Source organism: Nasonia vitripennis, chromosome 5, assembly GCF_009193385.2.
Source record: "Nasonia vitripennis strain AsymCx chromosome 5, Nvit_psr_1.1, whole genome shotgun sequence".
Taxonomy (NCBI): domain Eukaryota; kingdom Metazoa; phylum Arthropoda; class Insecta; order Hymenoptera; family Pteromalidae; genus Nasonia; species Nasonia vitripennis.
The window spans coordinates 13718503-13743094 of NC_045761.1; the positions used below are offsets into that span (position 1 = coordinate 13718503).

Here is a 24592-nt window from a genome sequence, read left to right on the forward strand (position 1 = left end):
TCAGCTCTTTGTTACAAAAAAATTATGTTGCAACACACCTTTCTCGACTAATAATGACTTGCAAAATACTTATCAACGCCGTAGGATTAAACTTTACAACCACATTGGCAACTTCAAGTGCCTTTGATTTCTGTGGCGCAACAGGCTTAACGCCTTACTTGTGCGAAAGAAAAGCTGCGCACTTATAAAGTAGTTATATTATTAGAGATTAAAACTCTTAGCACCTGCACGACGCGTCTTGAAGCATCATTCTCATTTACGTAAATTGATCTTTTATCTCGTAAGAAATGACGCGCATGCACACAAAGGAATCACACCGAAACTTTAAGAGAGAAGGTTCACGGATAGCGTTGGCAAAGCTTGCAATCAACATTTCCACACACACACACACACACACACACACACACACACACACACACACACACACACTGCGAGATTCAAATATTGGTGATAATGCAGCGTTTTGCAAAAATAATATTCAGTGTTAACCTTTAGTGATGACGAGATAACTAACGGAATTTCCTTCAAATTAAAGATAGAACCTTCACAGAATTTCTTAATAATGAAGACTCCAAGAATTAAAAGAAAAGACGCATCCATAATTAAAAAAGAACCACACACACACACACACACACACACACACACACACACGCACATACACACACACAGAGATAGAACCCGAATATTACACTTTTTGTATCCGTAATAAAAGTAATGACGATTGAAAACGTCGGAAATCTCAGGTTTCAGCGAGCGACACAAATCAGAGGCAAATGAGAAGGTATAAGTGTAGGTGTCACGTAGCGAGCGAGTCGCTAGTTTTTAGCATGTCTCTTACGTAAAGTTAAGTCTAAAACGGAACTGATGTGTTAGCTAGTTCCTAAACCAAGTGTTGGCAATATAAGTCGCGTTCTAGGCTCAAGTGAAATCTCAGCTGAAACAGCAGAACGAAAAAACAAAAAAAAGAGGTAGACGAGGCTAAACAGACGTAATAAGACACTTTCTCATTATGTATCTTCCTCTTTCAAAATTGTGCCGATTGTGTTCGAGGCGCTATGAATGACAATTGATTAACCTTTCTTAATTGTAAACATGAATCCTTTGTTCGAGCTCGAAGAAAATGTGCGCGCGAGAAAGCCCGATGCTATAACAGTTTGCCGGCAATTGTATTCGAAAACTTTTTGTTCTTTTGTACCTCTTTTAATGATCGATAGCAGGTTGCTATACTAGTTCAATCAAAGAATGTGTTAAACAAGGTAATTATTAAGAAATTACGATTGTATGTAGTTTTGCGTGTTTTGAGAAAGATATGCTCGTGAGCAGTAAAAAATAGATAGCGTGGGAGTTTCAGAAAAATAAGACCATCAAGACCGTCATTTTAATATGATTATGTTTTAAAACGTTGGAGGTAAAGGCTCGATGAATCGCTTGGATTTCCAGTTTAAAAATATCCAATGTACGTTTATGCGTTTATTTCAACGCGTCTTAACTCTATTAAATGTAACATATGTAATGAATAAATCGATTGCTTTATCAGATGCATTATTAAAAAAAAAATAAGATTTGTTTTTCTAGAGATTGGATGCACTTTTTTCAGAAGAAGGATTTGAAAGAAGATGGCTTCATGCCAAAATAATAGCACAACTTCAAATTTCTCAATGGGACAATTACCGCAATTTCAGCAAACATCTTACGAAAAAACGCTGTAATGGGTATGACTTCTTGTTACCACAATGTAAAAACATGCAAATTTCACCCACATATGACTTAGAAAAGAATTTTAACTGCGGATATTCCAATGCATGTTTTCGACGTATGTTCCGCAAAAACAGATAAATAGATTCTATATTGCAGAGTTCGAATTCTGCCAGAGCACAAAGCTAGCAGTGTGCGATGTCACGACGCGCGTCTTATCATCAATATCATCATTTTGTAGAGCTCAGCAGCTGACGCATCATGAGCAGCAACAGCAGCAGCAGCGCGCATATATAGAAGGGTGCGCGTGAACAATTACACCGACCCTATATTACGACACGTTCGTGCTCTTTCGCGCGAGCGAGTTCATGCGCAAGCAACCTCGGGGTCGTACATCTTTTCCTCCACACGGTCAGAGAAGCTCAATCTCTTACTCTCTAGGCCCATCTATCAGCGAATATCGCACGGCAGCGTTTCGCTTGATTCGAATCCGCTTTTACTTTGCGAGGAAAAGTCGTCGATTGACTCGTTTTTGCGCTACAGGAGTAAAAGTATAGATTTTTTTATTTTAGATGTTCTAATAAACAAGGGCTTTCAAATAATATAACGTCTGCAGTATATAGGTACTTTAAGAGAGATATAGAGAGCTAGGGTCTTAAAGGAAAGTACAGATAAAGATAGTCACGATCGTTGCATACAATGGAAAATATAAGTATTTCAGTCTTTGCGTCTAGGGACGTATCCTACCATTCAACTTATTACCGTTGTACGTCTTGTAAGCCTAAAAAAACCAATCCAGTCAGCAATAAACAGATAATGAATTAGCAGTGCACCCAATGATGATATCCTAGTATAGTATGACGCTCTAAGCGATGAGAGAATAAGTATGCGCCGCGGGAAAAACTTTACTACTCCTAGAATTCCTGCACCGTCTACTCGTGACGCTCCACAACTTGTGACATCAACCGAATGTTGAGACAAGTCCATAAAAGTCATTCGACTACACATGCGCGCGAAACTTTACGTCTCTTTACTCTCCATCACATCAGGCAAACTTCGATCCTTGAATCCCTATACTTCCTCTCTTCTGGCCGATTAATTTGCAAATCCATCAATAATCCCAAAAAAAGTCGTCACAACGTCGCTGTCGAAGTGAAAAAGAATAGAACAAGGTTGGGCAGAAGTTCGTTTAAAAGAAAGCAGCAGCAGCCGTCCCCTTATCCGCAGCAGCGACGCACTAACGACGCCGAGAGAAAGAAAAGCCGCGGTGGCGTACACGTCGGCGATAGAGCAGAGCCGGCTCTTTAAACGAGGGATATGCCCATATCCCGGCGTGAGAAAACCAACGGAGATACGGCAACGTCGCAGGCTCGAAAACTAGGCAGCAGCGCCGCTTTGCTCTCGTTGTTTGTTTCTCTCTCGACTCGCGGTGCCTCTCTCTCCCTCTCGCTGCCTCTCTCTCTCCGCGCATCGTGAATCTATACACATATACCCCGCGGTGTGTACAGGGCTGAATGAAGAAATTGGCCGGAAATTAAGGGCCGAGAAATTTTTACGCCGAATTGTCTTATCTCTTTGTCGGGACCGCGGCTGAATATTCATGTACAGGTATATAAGTACGAAGACGGGGATTTTTATGTGGAATTGCGCGCAGTTTCGTGCTGCCTTGATGCTAATATGCAATTTGCAAGTGCTCTGATTTTCGCGCATTAAACCGTCGCGTAATTATTAACTGTTTTTACGATTATTTATAAGATGATAATTGCAGCTGCAGTTTGTAGGTGTGAGACCGGTTCTGCCGCGCTGCGCTGCTCTTTCCTGCAGCAGCCAGATAAATTCGAGGCGTGTTCTTCTTTTTTATTTGACATATCGAATTCGTTAATCATGCGTGCTTGGAGTTGACGGAAATTCAAAATTCGAGCTGTTTCTTTTAGACACAGCGGTGAGATTGCGTGCGAGGCAATCCGCGAATGTATATAAAAATAATCCTACAGGGTTCGTACAGAGAAATTGCGTTGGTTTTCCGATTCGTTTCGAACACCTTGCACGCTGAGACGCGGTAAATTAATTATTGAATAAGAACGCAAACACGTTCCGTCTGATGGTCTACATAACTCAGAAGGAAGAAAAAAGAAAGAATAAGGTCGTGATTTTTGTTGTTGTATACATTACGTTACATTTGTTTTACGACTATGCAGGTCCGCGAGTTAAATATAGCGTTTGAGAACATTTCTCGTTGTTACTTTGTTGAAAGAAAGTGGGGGTGATAGGTATATAACTGGTATAGAAATAGGGAAAATTGTCAGCAGGTGTTTCGATTGCCCCCCCCCCCCCCGTATATAATACCTATATCACAACGAGTTGGATAACGCGATTTTCGCATTTTAGCTGGATCGACTTTGCATTTATAGACAACGCCGTATCGGAGTTAATAATAAGCCCTGATAATTGGAATCCTAAAATAATCATTTCGAAATAGACTACTGTCACGCAAGAAGATGAAAGGATGAGATGGGGAACGCAAATACCGACACCATATTTAGAGTCAAATAAATCTGCCTGAACCATCGCTACAAGCAATCATTGTTGATTTCAAAAGTACTCTCGATATTATTCAGCTTCTCTTCAAAACGACTTCATAACATGTAATATTAAAAATCTAGAGCAGTGCAAAACTGTTTCGAAAAATGTTTCTCTTGTAAATATCGCATGATATTAAAATTTTCATTTTCAAGATGCATGTGTGTACTCTCCCGGGGGCATGGCTTGTTATTTTTAAGCTATATAGACTCTCGGGTGCGCACACATCGTTGAAAAATTAAAATTAAACCCTGTTACGCGTGAGCGCGCAAACTGTGAGCTCAAGGTGATGCGTATAAATAAGCAAACATGGATGTTGCATTAAAAATATAATAATATAAAAAACTATTTCCAGCTACAGGTGCATAACGCAGCATCAGTGAAAGAGCTATTCTGTTTTACCATTCAAGCGGTGTGGTTTATACTTCAGAGGTAGCGAAAATTAGCTTTCCACTCCAGCGAGCATATTCGAATAATTTTCCTTCGACTCCCGCGCGTCCTGCACGTTTGCATAATAACAATCCCGAGTCGAAACGCCGCCGCTCCGATGAGAGGTTGCAATAAGTGTAGAGTGTACTATACGGAGGAGACAGAAGAAGACGACAGCAGCGAGAAAACATCGGACAAAGGAAGAGCGAGTAATATAGTGTCTGCACATCTGGAGAGTTAGCGCGAGGAGCGGGCCCCATCAGAGCGTCGGAGGCCACGGCATTGCCAAATTCGAGATTGGCTGTGCGTTTCGTCGCTGCTCGAGGCCAACTTCTTTTAGCCTGTCTGCCCCCACCGCGCCTCTTTCGGCCTTTTCGTTTTTCGGATATAATTGCGCGCCCGCGAAAGAGAGAGTGAGAGAGAGAGAGAGAGAGAGAGAGAGAAAATTCCGCCGCCGCAGCAGTCTCTCGCCCACAGCTCTCTCGGTCCTCTTCTCTCTCGAGACAAGTTTCTCTTGTTACGAGGGGGAGAGAGAGAGAGAGAGAGAGAGAGAGAGAGAGAGAGAGAGAGATACGCGATTATGCGCGAAGGCTCTTATGTGCCTGCTTTGTCTTCTTCCTTTTTACCAGCTCGTTTCATCATGGACAAGAGACAGCGTCACCACACGTAGTGTGCGTGACTTTTCTTTCATGCGAAGGGTTAACTTGTCGCGCGATGTAAACATAACATTTGTAGAATTGAAAGGAGAAGGACCTGCGCGTTGTTTACGTGCATCTCTCTCTCTCTCTCTCTCTCTCTCTCTCTCTCTCTCTCTCTCTCTCTCTCTCGGGAGATTTATTCGAAATTTTAGCAGAGCAGCCAGTAAAAAATGCTGCAGCCCGTCAAGATTATTTTGTTGTCGCGGACGTTTGCGCGCAGGCGTATAACGAATGCTAAGAGATTCCGAAAAAAATGCTGCAGAGCGAGTTGAAAACGTTGGAACTATAAATAACAATTTCCAAATAGCTAAGTACAAAATTTACATGCGCTATAATACCTCCCTGCACCAGAGAGCGGAACGCACGTAAAAGAAACAATATCGAGAGTATACATGTGCGTGTGCATGGAAAAAATAAACGAAGATTTTTTGCCATACCCGCGCGAACGGGCAATTTGCATTTTCGGTATACGAGTAGAGTTGAGAGCTGAGCTGTGATTTTCAAAAGACCAACGATGCGGCAAATCAAGTTTCGGTCCGCGGAAAAACAGAGCCGAGTGTGGATAAATATCGATAAGCCCTGACCCGTAAAACGTTATGCTGTCTATTGGCCTCTCGCTCACGACTTTTATTGCAAAATGTATATCGAGCTGTTCCCCTGGCTATACTTCTCCGTGCAGTGTACGCGTGCAACTCGCCTCAGCCGCTGCTGCTGACGATAATATTTTTTCCCGTTTTCTGAATTCGCAGTTGACATCGTTATTTTATCACTCGCGAAGACTAATCAATAATTATCTCTCTTTCTTGCGGTTGCGCGTTTTTTTTGCAGATGAAAAAAGCCGTGTGAAAGAGTTTCTAATTTTATATATATATATATATATATATATATATATATATATATATATATATATATATATATATATATATATATATATATATATATATATATATATATTATAAAAAAGAAACACGTTATATAGTTAAAAATAATCGAGAAATTGTGACAACGAAAGCACATCTCGCTTCGGTGATGGCAATGACGTACATTCTAAAAAAACAATACGATAAGATTGTCTATAATGACGTGAATTGCCACATATCTATGCAAGAATTCAAATTTAACTGCGTTTTATTCAATATAATGATCCGGCATTGTTGCAATGAGCGCGAAAATAATATGCCTGACAGTAATATCGCAATTTTAATAGTACATTGTGTGCATCAAGAGGAGAAAATAGGATATTTCAAGGGAGGGTGAGGTGTTTAGCACGAGACGTTGGCGAGAGCTGAAAACATCTCACCCGAGTCTGAAATAGCCCTTCTTGCCATGGTACACACCGTATTTTTACAACGAAAGCATGAACGAGTTTTTTTAATGCCAGAAATTAGCGTATCGTGCATTTCAAGTCGTGCACATTAGAGTTGTAATTTTTCGTGTTTAAAGTTTAATATAAAAAAATTTATAAAATTTGCTATAACTTAAAACACGTATTTATAGCGGGGAAAAATGATCATTTTTCTCCGCTCGAGTTCGAACTTTTTTACACGCGCTTGGAGAGGACGATTTTCTACGCTACTTTCTGGCATGAAAAGAGGTCAATTTTATGCCTGAGTTGTAAAAAATGTGTTCTTGCAATTAGAGGATGTCGTCTTAAATATGGCTCAAGAAGAAAATCACGTAGTATAAACGATTCTTCCATAACCAAGAAGATTCTATTTGTATTTAGAATAGTCAGAAGTTTTCTTACACTCAGAGAAATGGTCCTTTTGAATCAAAATTTTTGCCAAAAGGATTTTCTTTTTAATTTCTATATCCTATGGGATATTAATTTTTCCCATTAGCTTTCTGTATCGTATGGAAATAACCATTTTTATGTAAAAAGTTTGAAGAAAATGATTCTAGTTAAAGTAAATAGAATCCATTTAAATTATGAGAAATATCATGATTCCAAAACGATTCTTCCTTTTGGCAGCATATTCAAGATTATTTCCTTTGGGTTCAAAAGGTCATTTCTGTGAGTGTATGATGGAATCTTTTTTGTTATGGAAGAATCGTTTAATACAATTACCAAAAGAATTCCTTCTTGAGCCATATTTGAGACGACATCCTCTAATCACAAGAATTTACTTTTGTAATCGCATTTAAGGGGATGTCGTCCCAAAAAACACTGTTTTGCTATTACATAAAACTTTTTAAATAAAGCTTGCAAATAAAAAACCGAGTCTGTAGCGCCGTAGCGTTAAGTTTAATGAATCGTTCTACCGAAAGAAAAATTCGATCAGACTTTCTGTTTTTCTAGAAGTTTGGAAATACAAAATACCCCGTGACGGATTTGCGAAGCTTTCGGGACGACTCTCTCTTAAGGGGACCAGCCTGAGTTAACTGCTGACAAAAAATGACATAGCTACAATCCCTGTAAAATTTGTATTATACATATATGATAAATAACATTTTTAGTACCTGCAGCATATGTATAATATATACACTGAGAGAAATACTATAATAAAAATTGTAAAAAATCTAGCAAAAATTACTATGTTACATAGTAATCCAGAGACATACTCGAATTATAATAAATTTTACTATGTTACATAGTAAAATTTGTATATACTAATTTTTACTATGTTACATAGTAAAATTTGTATATACTAATTTTTACTATGTGACATAATAATTTTTTATTTAAAAACAACAATATTTATTAATTTTATTAATCGTTGTTTTCGATAAATTGAAGAAAAAAGAAGTTCAACGCTTTCAGTTTACTCTTGTAATTACTTCTTCTTGACCTTTCTACAGATATGATTTTATCACATTACATACATGTTCAATTCACGCTTACCGCAACTTATTTTTTAACGCCAGTTTATTAATGTATACGCAAACCTATCTAACCTAACTACGCACGCAACGCTAATCGCTTGTACTCACTATAGAAAGAATTTTCTCTTATATAGTAATCAACGAAATTCTTACCGCTTGCGAGCGATGAATTTCGGTACGCCATCTACATGAGATTTACGGAGTAGAATTATAATGATTTAAAATCTGTAGGACATTGTAAAGGTAGGGATAAATAAATTTGTTGAAAATTGATTAATAAAAAAATATTTATATTGATTAATAAAAAAATAATACAAGATTAGCAAAAATCTTCTTCTTCTACTATATCCCATTCAAAATGATTTAAGTCGTAAATTTTGAATGCTTGTAGATGTTCATCATAAAAACAGTCTGTTAAATTTTTAGTAATAAACATATGCTTAGAATTGACAAATAATATTTCATGTGAAAGGTTGATCAGCCGCACATTGATCTAAATTATTGAACTAATTATTGAACTAAACTATTGAACAGTAAAAATGTACTTACAGTTTATAATGATATGCCAATAAACGCAGAGGCCACGTTTCACACCGGCGACGAGCGTTGTCGTTTGTGCACGCAATTCGGCTCGGGTACCTAACCTCATCTCACTACACTCGCTAAAGCGCCGCGACCCCCGAGCGGACACATCGGTAAATATTGTTCGAAACCTGAATACTTTTTACTATATAACATAGTAAAACGCACAGCTATTGACGAAATGACCAATTTTTACTACGTTACATAGTAAAATATGTCAATATATTAATAAAATTTATATTTTATTTCAGTATATTTTGAAAAAATTTTGTTTAACTACTGCTAAGTATGATTTTTACTATATTATATATCAATTTTTCTTACATATAATAATATTGTTTGATTGTAAATCGTAGAAAAAATGAATAAATGTCTAATAATAATTATTGAAACTGTAGTGAAATACGCTATAATGCGAGTATGTCCGTCCATTCCTATGTAATATAGTAATTTTTGCTAGGGTTATTATAATTTTTATTATAGTATTTCTCTCAGTGTAATATTTTCACACCAAAATGAGTTTTTTTTTTAAGTATTACGGGCCAATTGTATCGTCTATATTCAAAAATCTTAAATTTTAATTACTATATTGATGACTTGTCACGGGATTTCTCAGCTTTTAATCGTTAAATTATTGTTTAAATTCATGGGAAAACTTTGAGTGCTCCTTTGCTGACTTAACGGATTACTTTACTGAACATAATTACAAAAAAATTTTCTTTGGTACTTAAGTGCAAAATATATTAATTAAGCATGAATATTTTGCATTTTTGGCACTTGGGTAGTGGGACAAATTTTCTATACATTTTTTTCAGTCAAGTAATCCTCCTGATGGAAAATTGAGGCTATATTGCCTAGAATCCTGGCGAATTTTCTGGTGGGTTGGCAAAATCTGTGACAGAATCTTTCCAGAAAGCTTGGGAGTATTGCAACGGTTATTGGGCAGAATTCTGGCAAAATTTCTGGCGGAGATAGAGAAAGGCAATTTGAGGTTAGAATGTTAGGATAACCAGGCACACATTGATTTGTTTACAAGTCGATAACTCCATTTATTTATAATTTCTGCTAATAAATCAGTTCTATTATTTTAGTATTCCTATTTGCTTCATTCAAAACAGCCCTCCATTATAACCTTACTCATTGTGACTTGTCGAGTACATTAGATAAACATTTCACATATTGCTTGGCATCGGTGATTAGGGTCAAAATCTGAAATCAGTCAATTATAGTGATAACATGATGAAGGTTATTTAAACGTATTCATCAGCTTTTGGCATTTCCAAAAAGAGTACATATCAATAGGTTTTGATTTACAGTTCAGAAGCTATTAGAAAATTCTTATCTTCTAAAATTGAAAACCACGACAAACAGCTTCAAATTCTTTTAATTTTTTATATACACATAGATATAGTACATGAGTTATGCAAATGCCAATTTAATTTAAGGTCACGTACTAAGATCGAATGTTGACTTTGATTGTTTTCGACGGTATAAGCAGATGAAGTTTTTTTGAAATTTTTAAGTTTTTTTTTATAGAAATATTTCAGTCGGATACACAATATCACTAAAGAGTTGTCTTGTATTGTTTTTATTCCCAAAAATGTATTCGTTACGGAAATTCAATGGCACCCATGTTTTTCCAGTTTACTATATGTATACATAATTTCAACATATAATGTTGGTGTAAAGGCCCCCCTTAAGTAATCACTTTCCGCGCACACCCGTTTATCCATACGTACTATCGATATATACTTGTTCACTAATTTACGTCACGCTTGCACCAGCTCGAAAGCATAAGCCTTTACAAAAAGTACGCATGATTCTAAAGCGATAAATCAGTATCATCCTCTGACCCGGTCTAGAAAATCGTGGGTGACAGTTAGCATGAACGTAAAAAAAATAAAATATCGATTTTTCGTCCAGTGGGGCAGGTCGGTACTTTCCTTTCCTCCGCACAAAAAAAAACATCATCCCGGTTTTCCTTTCTTATGATGGAGCCACAAGGTCCAGCAGCAGTACGAGGGAAAAGGAAAACCGAGGCGTGTTGGTGCGGAGAGAAGGTCTCACGCATAGGTTTCTTTGTCGAGGGCAGGTGCTGCTGCAGGATTTTTCTTTCTCTATTTCTTCCGCCGCGCCTGTTTGCCTGCGATGCCAAGGGCAGCAAGCGTCTCGAGAGGGGAAGCTTGGTTTCTCTGTTTGCTATCTCTTTCTCGCTCCATCTTTCTCGTCCTTTTCTCGAGGGGAAATATAGGTACAGATCGCTGTTGCTGCTACGGACTTTACGCGGACTGTCGAGAATCACCCGTGTTTGCAATGCGTTTAAGAGGCGAAGGGCCTCGAGGACTATGGCTACTTTTTCAGGGGGGCAATTGGCAAGGTGTTTCGCAAGGTGGATGCTTCCATCGGAGGGATAGAACGCTGTGGTTTCTTGATGGCAAGTACTCGCTGCAGGTGATTTTCGGCCGAATCGTGTGACCCCGAACAATCTTGTGGCATAAGTTCGCGGTTCATTAACGTTCTCGAATAGACATATGATGCAAGATATGATACTTATATATAGAGAGCGTATTTTAATAATTTAAGACAGCTGAAATCAATCCCACGTCATATTTCGCGTTTAAAAATATGCAAATATCAGCGTGTAATATACCTTGCTTTAAAGGTTGACGTTAAATATTGACTATCTTGACCTTAAGGTGTGTTGTATATGCTGTTAATTTTTCCAACAGATCATACGAATAATGTCGTTTTTGCAATATCACATTGCGTATTACAAGGAACAAGAAACTTCCAAAAGTTATATGGATCAATAAATCGCACGAAAGGACAAGGTTTCACGTAAAATAATGCGAGAAAGAGAAAAAAATAGAAGATACGCTTTATCACGGGTGTTTAAGATATATTTATTCGCCGATTCGCATTGCGATAAAAAGGCTCCGGCACAGCATCAGAGATGAGAACATTAAAAGTGTATGAATGGACGGCTATAAGCGAGGGTAAAGGGGTCAAGCAAAACGAATGACGCGAGCTCTCTGTAGAGTACGCAGGGACAAGCACGAGAGGGAATGAGTTGGCTGAAGAAGAGAAAAAGGCGCGAATAATATATATATATATATATATATATATATATATATATATATATATATATATATATATATATATATATATATATATATATATATATATATATATATATATATATATATATATATATATATATATATATATATATATATATATATATATATATATATATATCTACTTTGGGCGCACGAGAGAACGCATAGCACGCACAGGGCAGAGGCCAAATGCCAATTGACACTCAGCCGAGTATTATTTATTACTATTATTTTTTCCGAGCCCGCGTATGTTAGCTCAATCGGTAATACAGAAATCGCGCGCGTGATAAATTATTCAAATGGCGGTGCAGCGCAATGAAAGCGCTAATTTTAAGCATTATGACTTACAAATAAGATTTCCGCAGCCCCGCACTCATTTGCGGCGTACTGTAACTGTAAACAAGAACTACGAGTACAATTTGTAGAGACAATGAGATACTAAGGGGCAAAAGAGAGAGAGGCCAAGTCAGCATCAGCAGCAACAACATCGGTTACGAACGAGTCGTCGTACACGCACGATGATGATTCGTCGTCCAACGACTTGTGAAGTGTATTTACGCGGAACTCGTCGCTCTTACTTGCGTATACTCGAGTCAGACAAAGAAGATCTCGTCGTCGTCGTAGTGACGCAAGATCGTTGGGTTGGACGAACCCGGGAGAGCAATTTAATCGTCGCCGCGGCGTCGCTTTTTCTCTTTCCTTCTCTCAAGAGTCTATGTAATACGATTGTGTGCCCACACACACACGCGCGCGGAGAGAAAGACAGCCTGGACTACTATTGCTGCTGCAGCTGCTTCTAGTTCACTTTTATTGTAACCTCCGCGAAGGGAGAGCAAAATAAATCGAAGTGAACGACTGCCTACCGTTTCGGTTTTCTTTGCATAACAAAACCATCAACGCACTCGCGAGTTTCTATATTTAGCGAACTTTTCTACGAGACCTATCCGAGAGAGAGGACAAATAATATCGGAGAGAGAGACCGAATTATTCGCGATGTGTTTCCGAGAACGTTGACTCGCGTAATTTTGCATCTGTTGACGCTAATTTTTAAAACACGACCAGAGAGGGAGAGAGAGAAGACCTTCAAGTTACTGTATAGGTGTTTCGACATTGACGAGATGATGCCTCTCGCGATCGGCAGGTTTTCGAGACGATGGATGAAAAGTGGGACAACGCTTTCGTAAGTCGCCACTTACAAATCCTTAAACGGCTGTAAAGCAACATTTCGGATGGGTTTTGTCTGGCGACGGGGATTAAAATGACGAATCCTGAATGTCAGAATACGCAAAAAGTGTTCTCGTGCTCGCGGACTCGCAATTAAATGCATCATCGCTAAGAATAGAATCGAGGAAAAGCTTATTGCGTTATCGATAAGCAGTTGCCACTCGTAACATAATTATAGTCTCGCTTAGATGCACTCAATGGCTAATGTTATTGGAATTGAATATAGTCGCTCGCTAATTTCGATGAAATTAGCCACTGTCTGGTCTAAAATACATCGTCGAGCGACTACTTTGCTTCCGCATGCGATTCGATATACGCAAACGAGCGCAATAGTGATCGTTTCAAAACGTGTCGCTCCCGTTGATCTAACCGTTTAATTCATAAGAGGAAAAAAACATTCATTCACGAGAATACCATTCAGATTTCAGGTATAGGAATCTGCAGTAGCACAGTGGATACAGAAGCAGCGCCAGATGGCGCCACCTGTCAAGAAGCTTCGCGCGCCCGGCCAGACAGGGAGCGCGCGAGACGGCGAACCTACGCAAGGTCAAAGACACTCGGCCGTCGGCCGGTAACATTCAGTCAATATGAAGCCTCGCGCGCGGACCACTGCGGGCAGCGGGCACTGACAGCTCAGCTCGCTGCAGGGCAGCGCTTGTCGACCGACCAAGTTCGATGCCCGTCGAGATTTCGCAGGAATATTCGCGAACGCAACAGTTGTTAACTCGATAATTTTTCAATAGTCCAGACGACGCACGTTTGCACATTCGAACTTATAGGCTCCCTTGATGAGCAAGACGAAGGATATGCGAATCCCCGACATAAATGCAACAGCCGCGCGGTGCGAGAATCGCGTGGGCGGTGCGCACCAGACGACTTTCCCTTTAAATCCACGTATAACCGTCATTCAGCAGAGCAGCATGCTCTCTCCCGACCCTAACCTCAAATCAGCGCACGAAACAACAAAGGCGCGGAGCAAAAAAAGCGTCGCCGGCTTTTCGTTATCTCTCCTCGATGGTGCCACGCGTCGTAACGATTTTTTTCTAAAAATAGCCTTCTCTCACCTTGCAGTCGCCTCCGCGCTTCTTTCTTCATCTGGCAGCGAGTTTTCCTCGAAGAAGATCTTTCCAGAAAAAAGCTCTTGTACTCAAAAGTTGCCGAATGTGCAAAACAAGCGCGAACGCGCACTGTCACGAGCACATCAACATCACGCACTGATTACACACACACACAGCGCCCTTTTTTCTTCCGGCTCCGATGCAACATGCAAGAAAAACACACGAACGCGCTCCGCTGACACTTGTACGCGAGGGGGAGGCGGAAATTAACCGCAGTAAGGGTGGGAAAGGGGAAACACGCGTGCGTACAGCGTTCACACACACACGAGCCCCGGAAAAAGGCGCGCGACCGCCGACGGGGCACATGTATGCACGCACACACGGCCGCTCTCCGCGCGCGGAGATGACATCGCGTCAGTGCAGAAGATTGTGTACTTATTAGTTGTTCTCAGAAAGAGTGAGTTGGCGCCGCCTTCGAGCTGTTACTGCAGGACGTGAGCAATGAGCATCAGCCGTCGGTAATGCAGCGCGCGCGATTGGCATGCAGTTTTTCAAACTTATTCTGATGCCTCACGCTTATTGTCTATGCCTATGACTTGTTTAATTCGAAAAGAGATTCTGGCTAATCATTCTGCATTGTATACTATGATTATGAGATTAGGTATACTGTGATATTATGTTGCTGCATAAGCAAAGTATTCGGTAATCTTATGCGGTGAAACAAGATCGTACCTGCAGCTCGCACGAAAGAAACGGGATCCCCATCCCCCTAAATTCAGCAGCAGGTCCAGACATTTCAACCGCGACCGTAACAAAATCTTTTCTTCAAATACGCGCGTACCAAACTTTAAACGGAACTTTAAATTGTTGAAAAACATCGCACAGTCAATGTCAATCCAATTAATTTCAAGTATTACACATTACAGACAAGAAATGATTGGAGGTTAAATAGCAAATTCAAAGTATAATATTTAGAGCGACTTATATATATTTATAGGTACTATTATTTTACAGAACATTTTTGAACGTCTTACGTCACTATACACTATAATATGTATAAAGCGCCTCTGCGACGGTCAGCACTCAGCAGTCTCGCAGGTCAGTCTCAGCATAAACTATACCTATATAACATACAGCCGCCAGGGCAGCGCCCGTAAGGTAAGTATCCCCAATCCCATCGCGCAGAGAGTCACTCGCGCGCGAGCTATGGCGAGCGAGAAAGCCCGCTAAAAAAGTGAAAGAGAAAAGGAAGGAAGGGGCCGATCTCTCAGTCAGTCTCTCTCTCTCTCTCTCTCACTTCTCAGTGCGCAGCGCTCGCGCAGAGGAGAGAAAGGGAGCGGCGCTAGAAAGCGATAGAGAGAAAGAGAGACGAAAGGGACGCAAGCAAGCCATATTGCGATAGTCCATAGTGGAGACACAGAATAGTGCATGCAGTCGCGGCGGCGCGTCGGGCAATAACGCGAGTATAGCGAGCAGTACTTATAGCCTCTTCTCAGCCCTCTCCTCTCCTCCTCCTCCTCCTCCACCTCCTACCGTATCCGTGATTCCGTGTTATATTACGCTGACGACGGCCGCGCACATCATCAGCCTCGGAGTATACGCACTACGATCGCATATTTACTACGGCGTACTATACGCGAGCGCGTGATACAACATACGCGCTGCCACTGCTCGCGCTGCAGATGCATCGGTTAATAGAGTGAAGTTCCGAGTGTGTTATTTTGTCGCATACAGCAAAAGGTCTGCGAAAGGTTTCGTTGCATTAGCATGAAGAGAAGGAAGCTGGACCTCCTCGGGGAAGAGGAATAATGCCCGAAGTGACGCGCCGTATCTGGGACAGTTAGAGCTGCCAGCAGCATCAGCATGAACTTTCTGAACACGATCGCGGTGGGCGCGATAGCCGGCAGCGACGCGGCCCTTCAGCTCAATAACGTCGAGGTCATATACTCCAAGGTGCAGCGGGTCTACGTGAAGCCCCAGCACAAGGAGGAGCGACAGAGGGAACTCAGGGTCAACGTAGAGATTCACGCCGGTCTCAGTCCCGTCTGTCGCAAGGTATAACTTTGCCACGTTTTTTCTTCTTCTGCTTACGCCCTTTACAATTTTCTTTTTTCTCTCTTGCCTCGAGATTCTCGAAGGCCCTTATAACCTCACTTCTTACTCCGTTCTCTCGAGACGGACGGACTGTCTGTAAACAAAGTCCGAGAGTATGGCGTCTTTTGACTTATTTATCTACCGATTTCGATATTTTGGAATCGAAAAGTTTTCCGGTGCTCCGATTTCGTTCGTGCTTTTTCGGCATAATAATGAAAAAGTGGGATACGATTTTTTTTTATTAATAGACCGTTTCATACGAACATTGATTTTCTGCATTATTTAGAGGAAGGGCATCCATAATTTACTTACCGTTATTGATTTTGTTTGTATACCGAGTAACAGGCACAAACAATTCACTAAACTTGGAATAAATTAATCTCTATGATTTTAAAGACCTGTCAAAGTAATTGACGCATGTCTATTTTGCAGGCCCTGTGTGTACTACTTGCGGATGACGACGACCCATGCTTTTTGTACTCACTCTTCATCACCGACGATGACTTCAAGGTGTTGAAAGCACAACAAGGCCTTCTTGTAGACTTTGACAATTTCGCAACACAACTAATATGTTTGCTGGAGCAATGCCAAGTTCCAGCCACGAGTTTGTCCAAGGCGCCAAAATTCTTGCTACTTTTGGCCGAGGAAGCTGGAGACTGGAGCTTCAAGCTTGTAGAGACTAATAATTTTAAGCATTTGTGCCACTTAAGTTTAAACATTGCACCATCCAATGACTCAGATCTAAAGACCCACATGGCCATGAAGATAAAAAGCCTAAAGGAAAGTATTGTACAAAAAGATAGAGATGCAGCCAGCCTAGAATCAAGATTATCAGAATTAACAAAAAAACTTGAAATAAAGTGTAAGGAACTGGAGCAGTATGAACAAAAATGTATTACCGAAAAGACCCAACTACAAATGAGCCTTTCTCAGCAAGTTGCCTTAGAAAAAGACAGACTAACTCAAGCAAAGCTAGAGTGGCAAAATCAGACTGAAAAGGAAAAAAGGGAGCTAGAGTACAGACATAGCGAGGCAATAAAGCAGTTACATACTGAGATAGCAGAGCTTAGAATGCAAAATGCAAGTTTCAAAGACAAGCAGTCGCTACTGGAAGCGACCAACAAAGAACAGTTAAAACAACTGCAAGCGTTGGAAAAAGAGCTGAATATGGTGCAGCGTGATTATTCTACGCTTAAAAAACAAAACAGCAAGTTTGAAACTGATTATCATGACAAGGAAAAATCGATCAATACACTGTCAACTAGAGTCGCAGTACTTGAGCAAGAATTAAAAGACAAAACGATACTAATAAATAAGCATACTGAAATGATAAAAAATGCAAAAGAAAGTAAGCAAAGACTAGAAGAACTACTTGCCGAAAAGGAGTCGCAACTGCAGCGAAAGCAGGCGTCTTTAAAAAATCTCAGTGATGAACTTGTAAAGGCTAATGAGATCTTAGGTAAATTACAGAACGAATTAGCTTCAACCAAGTCCAAGCTAAAACTGCGAACGAGCATTGCCCTGGAACAGGAGCGACTTTTGGATAATAAACAAAAAGAAGTCGGCCAGTTGGAAAGCAAAATGGATAGATATGCCAAAGAAAGTCGAGAGGCTAAGGCGCAAGTCGACAGTCTCAAAGAGCAAATAAAGACGCTACAGACTCAGCTAGAGGAGAAGGAAAAGACCATCAAGAACAACGACAATGTTATAAGTTGGCTAAACAGAAGATTGGCCGACGTGCATTCACCACAACAAAGTGCCACTACGACGACAACCGCGGTGACCATGCCCCAGTCGATGCAATTGACACTGCCTAGGACCAGCAAATTTAATGCCAACAGATTCGAGACGCGCACTCCGGCCCCGAACAGTTCACAGCCCATGTCGTTGTCCGGATTGCCGCTGCGCAATCCAATTGTGCAGAATCCCAACATCAACCAGACGGCGAGGAGTACGGCTAGGTCAATGGGAGTAGGGGTGTCCGACAATTCTACCGGTATCAACTTCAAGACCGGCCAGATCTCAAGCACCAGTACACCTATGGAACGAGTTAATTCACAGAGTAAAATATCGAACAATCACGGGAGCGCCAACTCGGTACCAGCGATAATCGAAAACAACAATGTGCCAGCACCTGCAATCAACGGTATGAAACCGAAGAGCGCTAGCAGCTCGCTACAAGGTGGCTTAAGACGTGCAGTTATGGACAAACCTCTGTTACCTTCGGCTTACTTTCCTAAAACTTTGCATAATCAATGACAACAAAAGAATAAGGTTCACCTTAAAATTTAATTAGACAGTTATTTTATCAAATTGACAATGGCACCATCTTTGATGTAATCAACTTTTTAGACTAAATGCGTTAAAAGTTATAGTGATAAACTCTGAAAATAACTGACTTACTAGATTATTTTCAAATAATTTTAGGTGTTATTAAGAGCATTGTCGATTTTTCGTGTATTTAAATATCAGATTATGATCCCCATATTTTTTGTCTCGTAAATGTGTATGTATCTACTTTTGTTTGCATAAACACATTGTTTATGATAGTTGGAGGCTTTATTTTTATATCAATATTTGCTTAATTTATCAAAGAAATATATATATAGTAAACGAGGGAAAACACGGCCTCGTTGTTCCAATAAATCTCAGCGAGGAAATAGATTACGATACATAGATTCCGCAAATGCAAACTGCAGCTCTCTGCCAATTTAACAGAAAAAGTCATTGAAATAGATATCTTGGTTGATTAGTTAAGTATTAGTCAAGAAGCATATTTTATCTATTTTTTTTCTATTATATTTCCAACGAATTACGTTCTGAGCTCGGAATTGCGGTATGCATGCATCATACTCGATAACTGAAAATTTTTTGAACCAGAAATATTATTTTCTTGTCGAGATTTATCAGAGCAACGAGAGCGAAGTTTTTCCCTGTTTTCTAAATATATTAGTAGTACTATATCGAATGTGGAGAGGGACCTTAAGTCTGTAATTATAACTTTGATAAATTATCTTATGCAAATCTAAAAGATTTGAATCTCTGCATGTAGTTAAAAAAAAACTGATCTTTAAAGTAATTGTAAAGTAACCTACACTTATGATGGTCCCCTTGTGATTTTTACTCCCGTAGAGTGACTGAGCACTTGAAAAGAAATATATCTTTATTTGTTTTTTAGGTTTAGTAGAATGATATAAAACTTTATTTTCTGCTAGTTAAATGTGTTGAAATTTTATAATTTTAAGCTGTAAGTGATTAATAATTTTATTTGCAATAATTGATCAAACTTTTAAATAAATTTTAAGGTGAATCCGAAAAATAAGTTTATAGACAATCAAAGTTCTATACAAAAGTAACAATTTATGAGATCAATCGATAATGATCAGAAACAACTATAAAGTTTCTCATTGAACAAATGATAAAGTACAAATGATATTCAACAACTGAGTAAGAAAATCTTAAAGTGGTTTACGAGGAAAAGTATACTTTTAAGCCTTTTTGCCACTTTTGCCGTTAGTATACAATGATAAGAAAAGATAATGCTGTATAAATTTTTTGTAGCTCTCACTTTATTTTTTATATATCCTTTGAATTGAATTTTGAACTAAGTAAAGTTAAGAATGAGATTATTCAAAGCGAAAATAAAGGAGAGGCATTTAGGTATTTCACTTAGCATAATTGTAGATTTGAGAGATTTCTTGTTTATTTTACCGGTGATAAACCATAAAGATAAGTGGATTTAAGTACCTGGATAAGAAATTTTGTAAAATTATCATATTACATTTTATACGAACTATTGATTGGATTGCGAAATGAAATGTATTAAATTAATATAATCCTGAGTCAAATACTCGACTCAGTTATGCTCTCTAAGTATACGTTTTACAGAGCAACAGTATTAATTGTAACATTCAGTATAATAAGTATAGAAAAAAACTTTGAAAAAATCGACTTTATTGTAGCAAGCAGCCGTGTCTATTTTATTACTTTTGTACATAAAATTAAAATAAATATAATTATTATTATACAAAGTTAATTCATAAAAAAATTTCTCCACCTTTTTATGCTAAGGTTTCGTTTATTATAAATGTCTTAATCTTTTTTTTCTTTATAATTAGTGTCGAAGCAAAAACTAGAAAATCTTCAGAGCAGCATCAACTGCATTGTTTGCAATGCGTGTTTAAGAAGCAAATCTGATTTTCTTGCATCGACAAGTAATTCAACGCTAAAAATACGAATAAAAGTTAAATTCCTTTATACAATTGTACATGACTAACTATGATTTTTCTTTTAAAATACTGTTATTACATTGACTCCCGACAATTTAAATTTTAAGTTGTAGCGATTGGTGGCGATAATGTAGTTTCATTAAGAAGGTCTGGATTACCCATGTCTAACAACGGCAGATCCATCCGTTTGCGTCGACGTTCGCATTTCGGGCAAGGTTTGGTTGCATTCAAACAATCCGAATGGAAAACTGCATTGCAGGCCCCGCACTGAAACATAATTGAAAAATTTTATTTTAATGTGCAAACAATGTCTTCAATTTTTACGTATCAATGTGTCTTTAAACATTGGTCATTTTGTAAGAGGGGCACACTCACTCGGTAGGTGGACTGAATGTCAAACGGATAAATGACCTTCGGATTGTTGCACACCTCACAGATGAATCCCTTCTGACTGCAGAGCCAGCAGCTCATCACGTGATTTTTGGCAAACTCAACGACTTTTTGTAGCTGCTGAGCCAGAGTTCCATTTGGAATATCAGGCAGATCTGACACCGAATACTGATGTACGTGCTCGTAGAGATAATCCTTGGGAGCAACTTTCTTTTGGAACGACTCTATGATGGGCTCCCTACAGGTGAAAAGATATGCTCTGAGCAAATTCAGCTGTACTCTTAACGATTGCAATTGCGCCATCGAGTCGACGGCCGAGTAGATTCTCGGGTTAAGAATTTTCAGGTCCAGCAGAGTCGAGCACTCTGAAAGATACTTGGCGGCCTTGATGCAGACTGGATAGCGTTTGAGATCCCAGTTGTGAATAACGCGCGCGGGGATGAGGTACTCCTCACCCGACATGCAATTGCAGCAGAAGTAGTCACCGGAGAAGCAGCAGACGTTGGCCTTGGCGAAGGAGAGTCCGATCAACTGACCGCACTCCATGCAGTTGTAGTTTTGCAAGTCAAGGCCCTTTTCGCGCGCCAACCGGCCTAACTGTTTATCAAAGCTCCTACGTTCGCGTGGCTCTGTCGCGTCCATTGTCGTCGACGCTACAACAGGCTGGTAGGCAGGATATTTCTCCAACAGTTCCTCTAGGTTGGGTGACTTGTAGTTACCGTTGTGGTAGCTCTTGAGCAAAGCATCGTAAGTCGGACCCTCGCCGGGGGTTTGAGGTGCATCGGAAGCCCTCGAGATCACCGACGAAGTCATAGATGATTCACAATCCTCGTAAGACGTCGACCAACCGAGCTTGCCGATCAAGGAATTCCCGACTGTTGCCGCTGCGGTATCTATTTTCATCTTGTTTTCTTCATTCGCTGCTTCCTCGGGCTTATCCTCGCTAGTAGTTGCAACATCGTTTAAGGGTTTCTCAGCCTTGGAACCGTTCTCTTGCGAGGATTCTCCGGCAGACCGAGCATCTTCGATCGGCTTTTCGTTCTCCTGAGCCATCTTCTTGACAGTCGGAGAAATAGCTGAAGAAGTAGCTCTGACCACTTTGACGTTGTTGCTGTGTGCCAGCGTATCCGGCCGTCGAGTTTTCTTAGCCAGAATAATTCTGAGTGCTTCATCCTCCGAAAAGCCGCTAAGGTTATTCTGTGATGAGTTGAAGGAGCTAAGGCTACCTATCGAACTCGCTGTCTCGATCTCATCGTATTTATCCTCGATGTCGATGCGCTCGCTGTTGATCGTCTTGGCTATGTCGACAGCACTAAAGACCGGACAAGATTTCATCGGCGGCGACCAGATAGCCGCCATCAACAGAGGAGTAGTCGACCAAAAGTTGAGCAGGCTTGAGTTGGAGGCGAGTTCGAAGCGGATGTAGTCGATGCTCTCCATCAGCAACTGAGCTACTTCAACCAGATCCGTATCCCGGATGAAGGCGGCTCGGTTGTAGTAAGGCTTGAGAGCTGAGTTATCGCGACGGATGGCTGCCAGGTAACTCGAGAGTAAACCCTCGTTGAGAGCTAGCCTAATCCAGGCTCTGCAGTAGCCGACCTCCGTTGTTACCTGAAAATAAGATTTTTTATCAATCTTAATTGCAGTTATTTTAAACAAAACGACTTTTTGCTTCAACCGATTTCTTAAACGAAAATCTTTAAAATTTCTAATTTTAACAACCTAGTAAAATGTACGAATCTAACAGCGAATATAACATGAGCTTCTTAAATCAACAAGTGTCTGTCCAAGCAAAACAACGAACCTGGCTCAGTGCCTGTATTTGATCTATGATCCCCCTATGAGAAAAGACGAGCAGCGGCCCCCAAAAGCTTGGCTGAGGCATAGCGTCGTAGTCGGGTCCGCTGAGGGCCTCGGTCACACGGTTGAGCAAGCTGTCCTTGAGTCCATGAAGGAAGATAGCCTCGAGGGCAGAACAGAGACCAAGAGCTTCGTCGCAGATTTCGACAGGTGCATCCTCGAGAACACCCGGAGCGCTTTGCATCTCGATGACCATGGTGTTCAGCTGTTGCTGTAAGGACTCGCGCACCAGCATATTCCGCCGATGATTCGAGGACATCGAGTTCACGGTTCGAAGTAAGGAGTTCATTTTGATGTGCTGGTCTTTGAGAACTGGTGTTAGAGATTTTCAGTGACTGCGGCCTCCTGAGAGTCGTCCTTGTCGTCTTCATTTTCCGGTCAGCTTAATGAGCTGCCTAAAAGATTTAATATAATGAATTACATAATTGTTGAAAATGAGGATAATTTTACGAATAAATAATTGAATTGCATGGACATGCATGCAAATATTGATTGCTATACGATTTCAAGAAATTGTTAAATTTGACATAGTTGTGCATGAGAACATCACAAGTGACTCATTACTTTTGAAATAATCAAAGTTGCAATGACACACAGCTAATGATGATTAAACTTGTTTTGCTTTGTGATATAAATTTACAAAAATAATCAAGTACAAGCTATCGATGAAGTGTTGATTCTCTTATGTTTTGTATCTTGAAGTTTTGGTATTTTTACAAGTGTCCCAGAAATGCACTCGATTCCATTTCACAAAAATGTAAGAATTTTTTCACCCTATAGGAGGTATCACTTTAGTGATAATACAAGGTTTCAAATGATTAAGCCATATAATTTTGTTTTATCAGTCACGTATTGATATATCTCTGAGATCAGATTACATTCCGTACTTGAGAATTTGAAGAAAGAAAAAACTAAAACTGTTACACTGGAAAAATCTACATTTACTGCAGCTTTGTTTGAACAACAAAAAATGCTGAATATAAAAAAAGCAGAATCACAAACTTGTTGAATGTCATTATTCACTCAACCTAAAAACACTTGTCATCGATGCATACACAGTTTATCACACTTGCTTTGTCCAACTATCTTTGTCTACCAGCAACAATCACCATTTTACAAAAAAAAGTAATGCAGATCAACAGTGGATACTAACTTCGTCATCCTCCTCCACGATTATGCATCTCTTATACGCTGACACTTAGTGAATGATCGTCAATTACGTAAGGAGCCATCGACATTCTGCTCACACAAAACGTCTGTCTCACGGCACTGTCAAGCGTTAAATTATCTCGACGAGGAAGTGAGCCACTGTCTTGCACGCGAACTTTAACCTGAAACGATGACGACGTAATGTTACTACGTATAAAGAACTCAGGCTTATCGCGACAGAGGAACAAAACAGCTTGAGGTTAGGTCTGTCGCATGTTACACAATGCTCGCATAAATTTTATCACTGTCACTGTCACTATACATACTTATAATTGTACTTACGCATGTACGATACGCTGGAATTTCCAATGCGATGGACGCAATACATTCCAGGAGTTTTTTGCAGCAGGGGCTGATTATCAGAGCTGGAGAAACGACATGTTTTTGTTGTGACACTGTCACGATACGATTATAACTTACGTGCGCGCATGCCAGACGAAGAGGCGCGACTGAGTAACGCAGTTGATAAGCGTTTACAGCAGCTCAGCTCCGTTGGTCAGCTGTGTTTCGGTATACCTATAAGTACGGCGCTGGCATCTGCCGAGCGATCAGGTCAGGAGCGTCGAATGTCGCCGAATCTCGCACCTGTCTCGCACTGAAGT

The 24592-nt window shown here is 40.0% G+C and overlaps 3 protein-coding genes across 7 annotated transcripts in view; 1 reads left to right on the plus strand and 2 right to left on the minus strand.

Annotated features, from left to right (window-relative positions):
* LOC100679532 (inositol-pentakisphosphate 2-kinase) overlaps positions 1 to 14640 on the minus strand; it is a 125317-nt gene extending 110677 nt beyond the window's left edge. For 3 of the 4 annotated variants that reach the window (XM_031931895.1, XM_031931894.1, XM_031931897.1), the window contains exon 1: positions 14215 to 14638. In XM_031931895.1, the coding sequence (XP_031787755.1) occupies positions 14215 to 14245 (31 nt within the window). In that variant the 5' untranslated portion in view covers positions 14246 to 14638. Of the gene's footprint in view, positions 1 to 14214 lie in introns of all 4 variants that reach the window. The other variant, XM_031931896.2, reaches the window with a different exon arrangement.
* A 545-nt stretch (positions 14641 to 15185) lies between these two features.
* Positions 15186 to 20333, plus strand: LOC100118659 (spindle assembly abnormal protein 6 homolog). The gene is made up of 2 exons (XM_001602523.6): positions 15186 to 16263; positions 16735 to 20333. The coding sequence occupies exons 1-2, from the start codon at positions 16072 to 16074 to the stop codon at positions 18559 to 18561; spliced, it is 2019 nt and encodes a 672-aa protein (XP_001602573.1). The 5' UTR covers positions 15186 to 16071; the 3' UTR covers positions 18562 to 20333.
* Positions 20240 to 24455, minus strand: LOC100118622 (sorting nexin-29). 2 transcript variants are annotated; one of them, XM_001602498.6, is made up of 5 exons: positions 24273 to 24455; positions 23935 to 24112; positions 22726 to 23176; positions 20907 to 22532; positions 20240 to 20798 (listed from the first exon to the last, which is right to left on the minus strand). In XM_001602498.6, the coding sequence occupies exons 3-5, from the start codon at positions 23068 to 23070 to the stop codon at positions 20634 to 20636; spliced, it is 2136 nt and encodes a 711-aa protein (XP_001602548.1). In that variant the 5' UTR covers positions 23071 to 23176; positions 23935 to 24112; positions 24273 to 24455; the 3' UTR covers positions 20240 to 20633. The 2 variants fall into 2 exon arrangements, with proteins under 2 accessions (XP_001602548.1, XP_031787752.1); XM_031931892.2 differs by lacking the exon at positions 23935 to 24112 and having other exon boundaries at positions 24273 to 24441.
* Between the last annotated feature and the right edge of the window lie 137 nt (positions 24456 to 24592).

What these genes read in the sequence shown, in the direction of transcription:
- LOC100118659 (XM_001602523.6), top strand. Translation starts at nt 16,072, where the DNA reads ATGAACTTTCTGAACACGATCGCGGTGGGCGCGATAGCCGGCAGCGAC. An exon ending in TCAGTCCCGTCTGTCGCAAG is followed by an intron (nt 16,264 to 16,734) that starts GTATAACTTTGC and finishes TCTATTTTGCAG; the next exon opens with GCCCTGTGTGTACTACTTGC.
- LOC100118622 (XM_001602498.6), bottom strand. Translation starts at nt 23,070, where the DNA reads ATGAACTCCTTACTTCGAACCGTGAACTCGATGTCCTCGAATCATCGG. An exon ending in AAATACAGGCACTGAGCCAG is followed by an intron (nt 22,533 to 22,725) that starts GTTCGTTGTTTT and finishes TCTTATTTTCAG; the next exon opens with GTAACAACGGAGGTCGGCTA. An exon ending in ACATTCAGTCCACCTACCGA is followed by an intron (nt 20,799 to 20,906) that starts GTGAGTGTGCCC and finishes ATTATGTTTCAG; the next exon opens with TGCGGGGCCTGCAATGCAGT.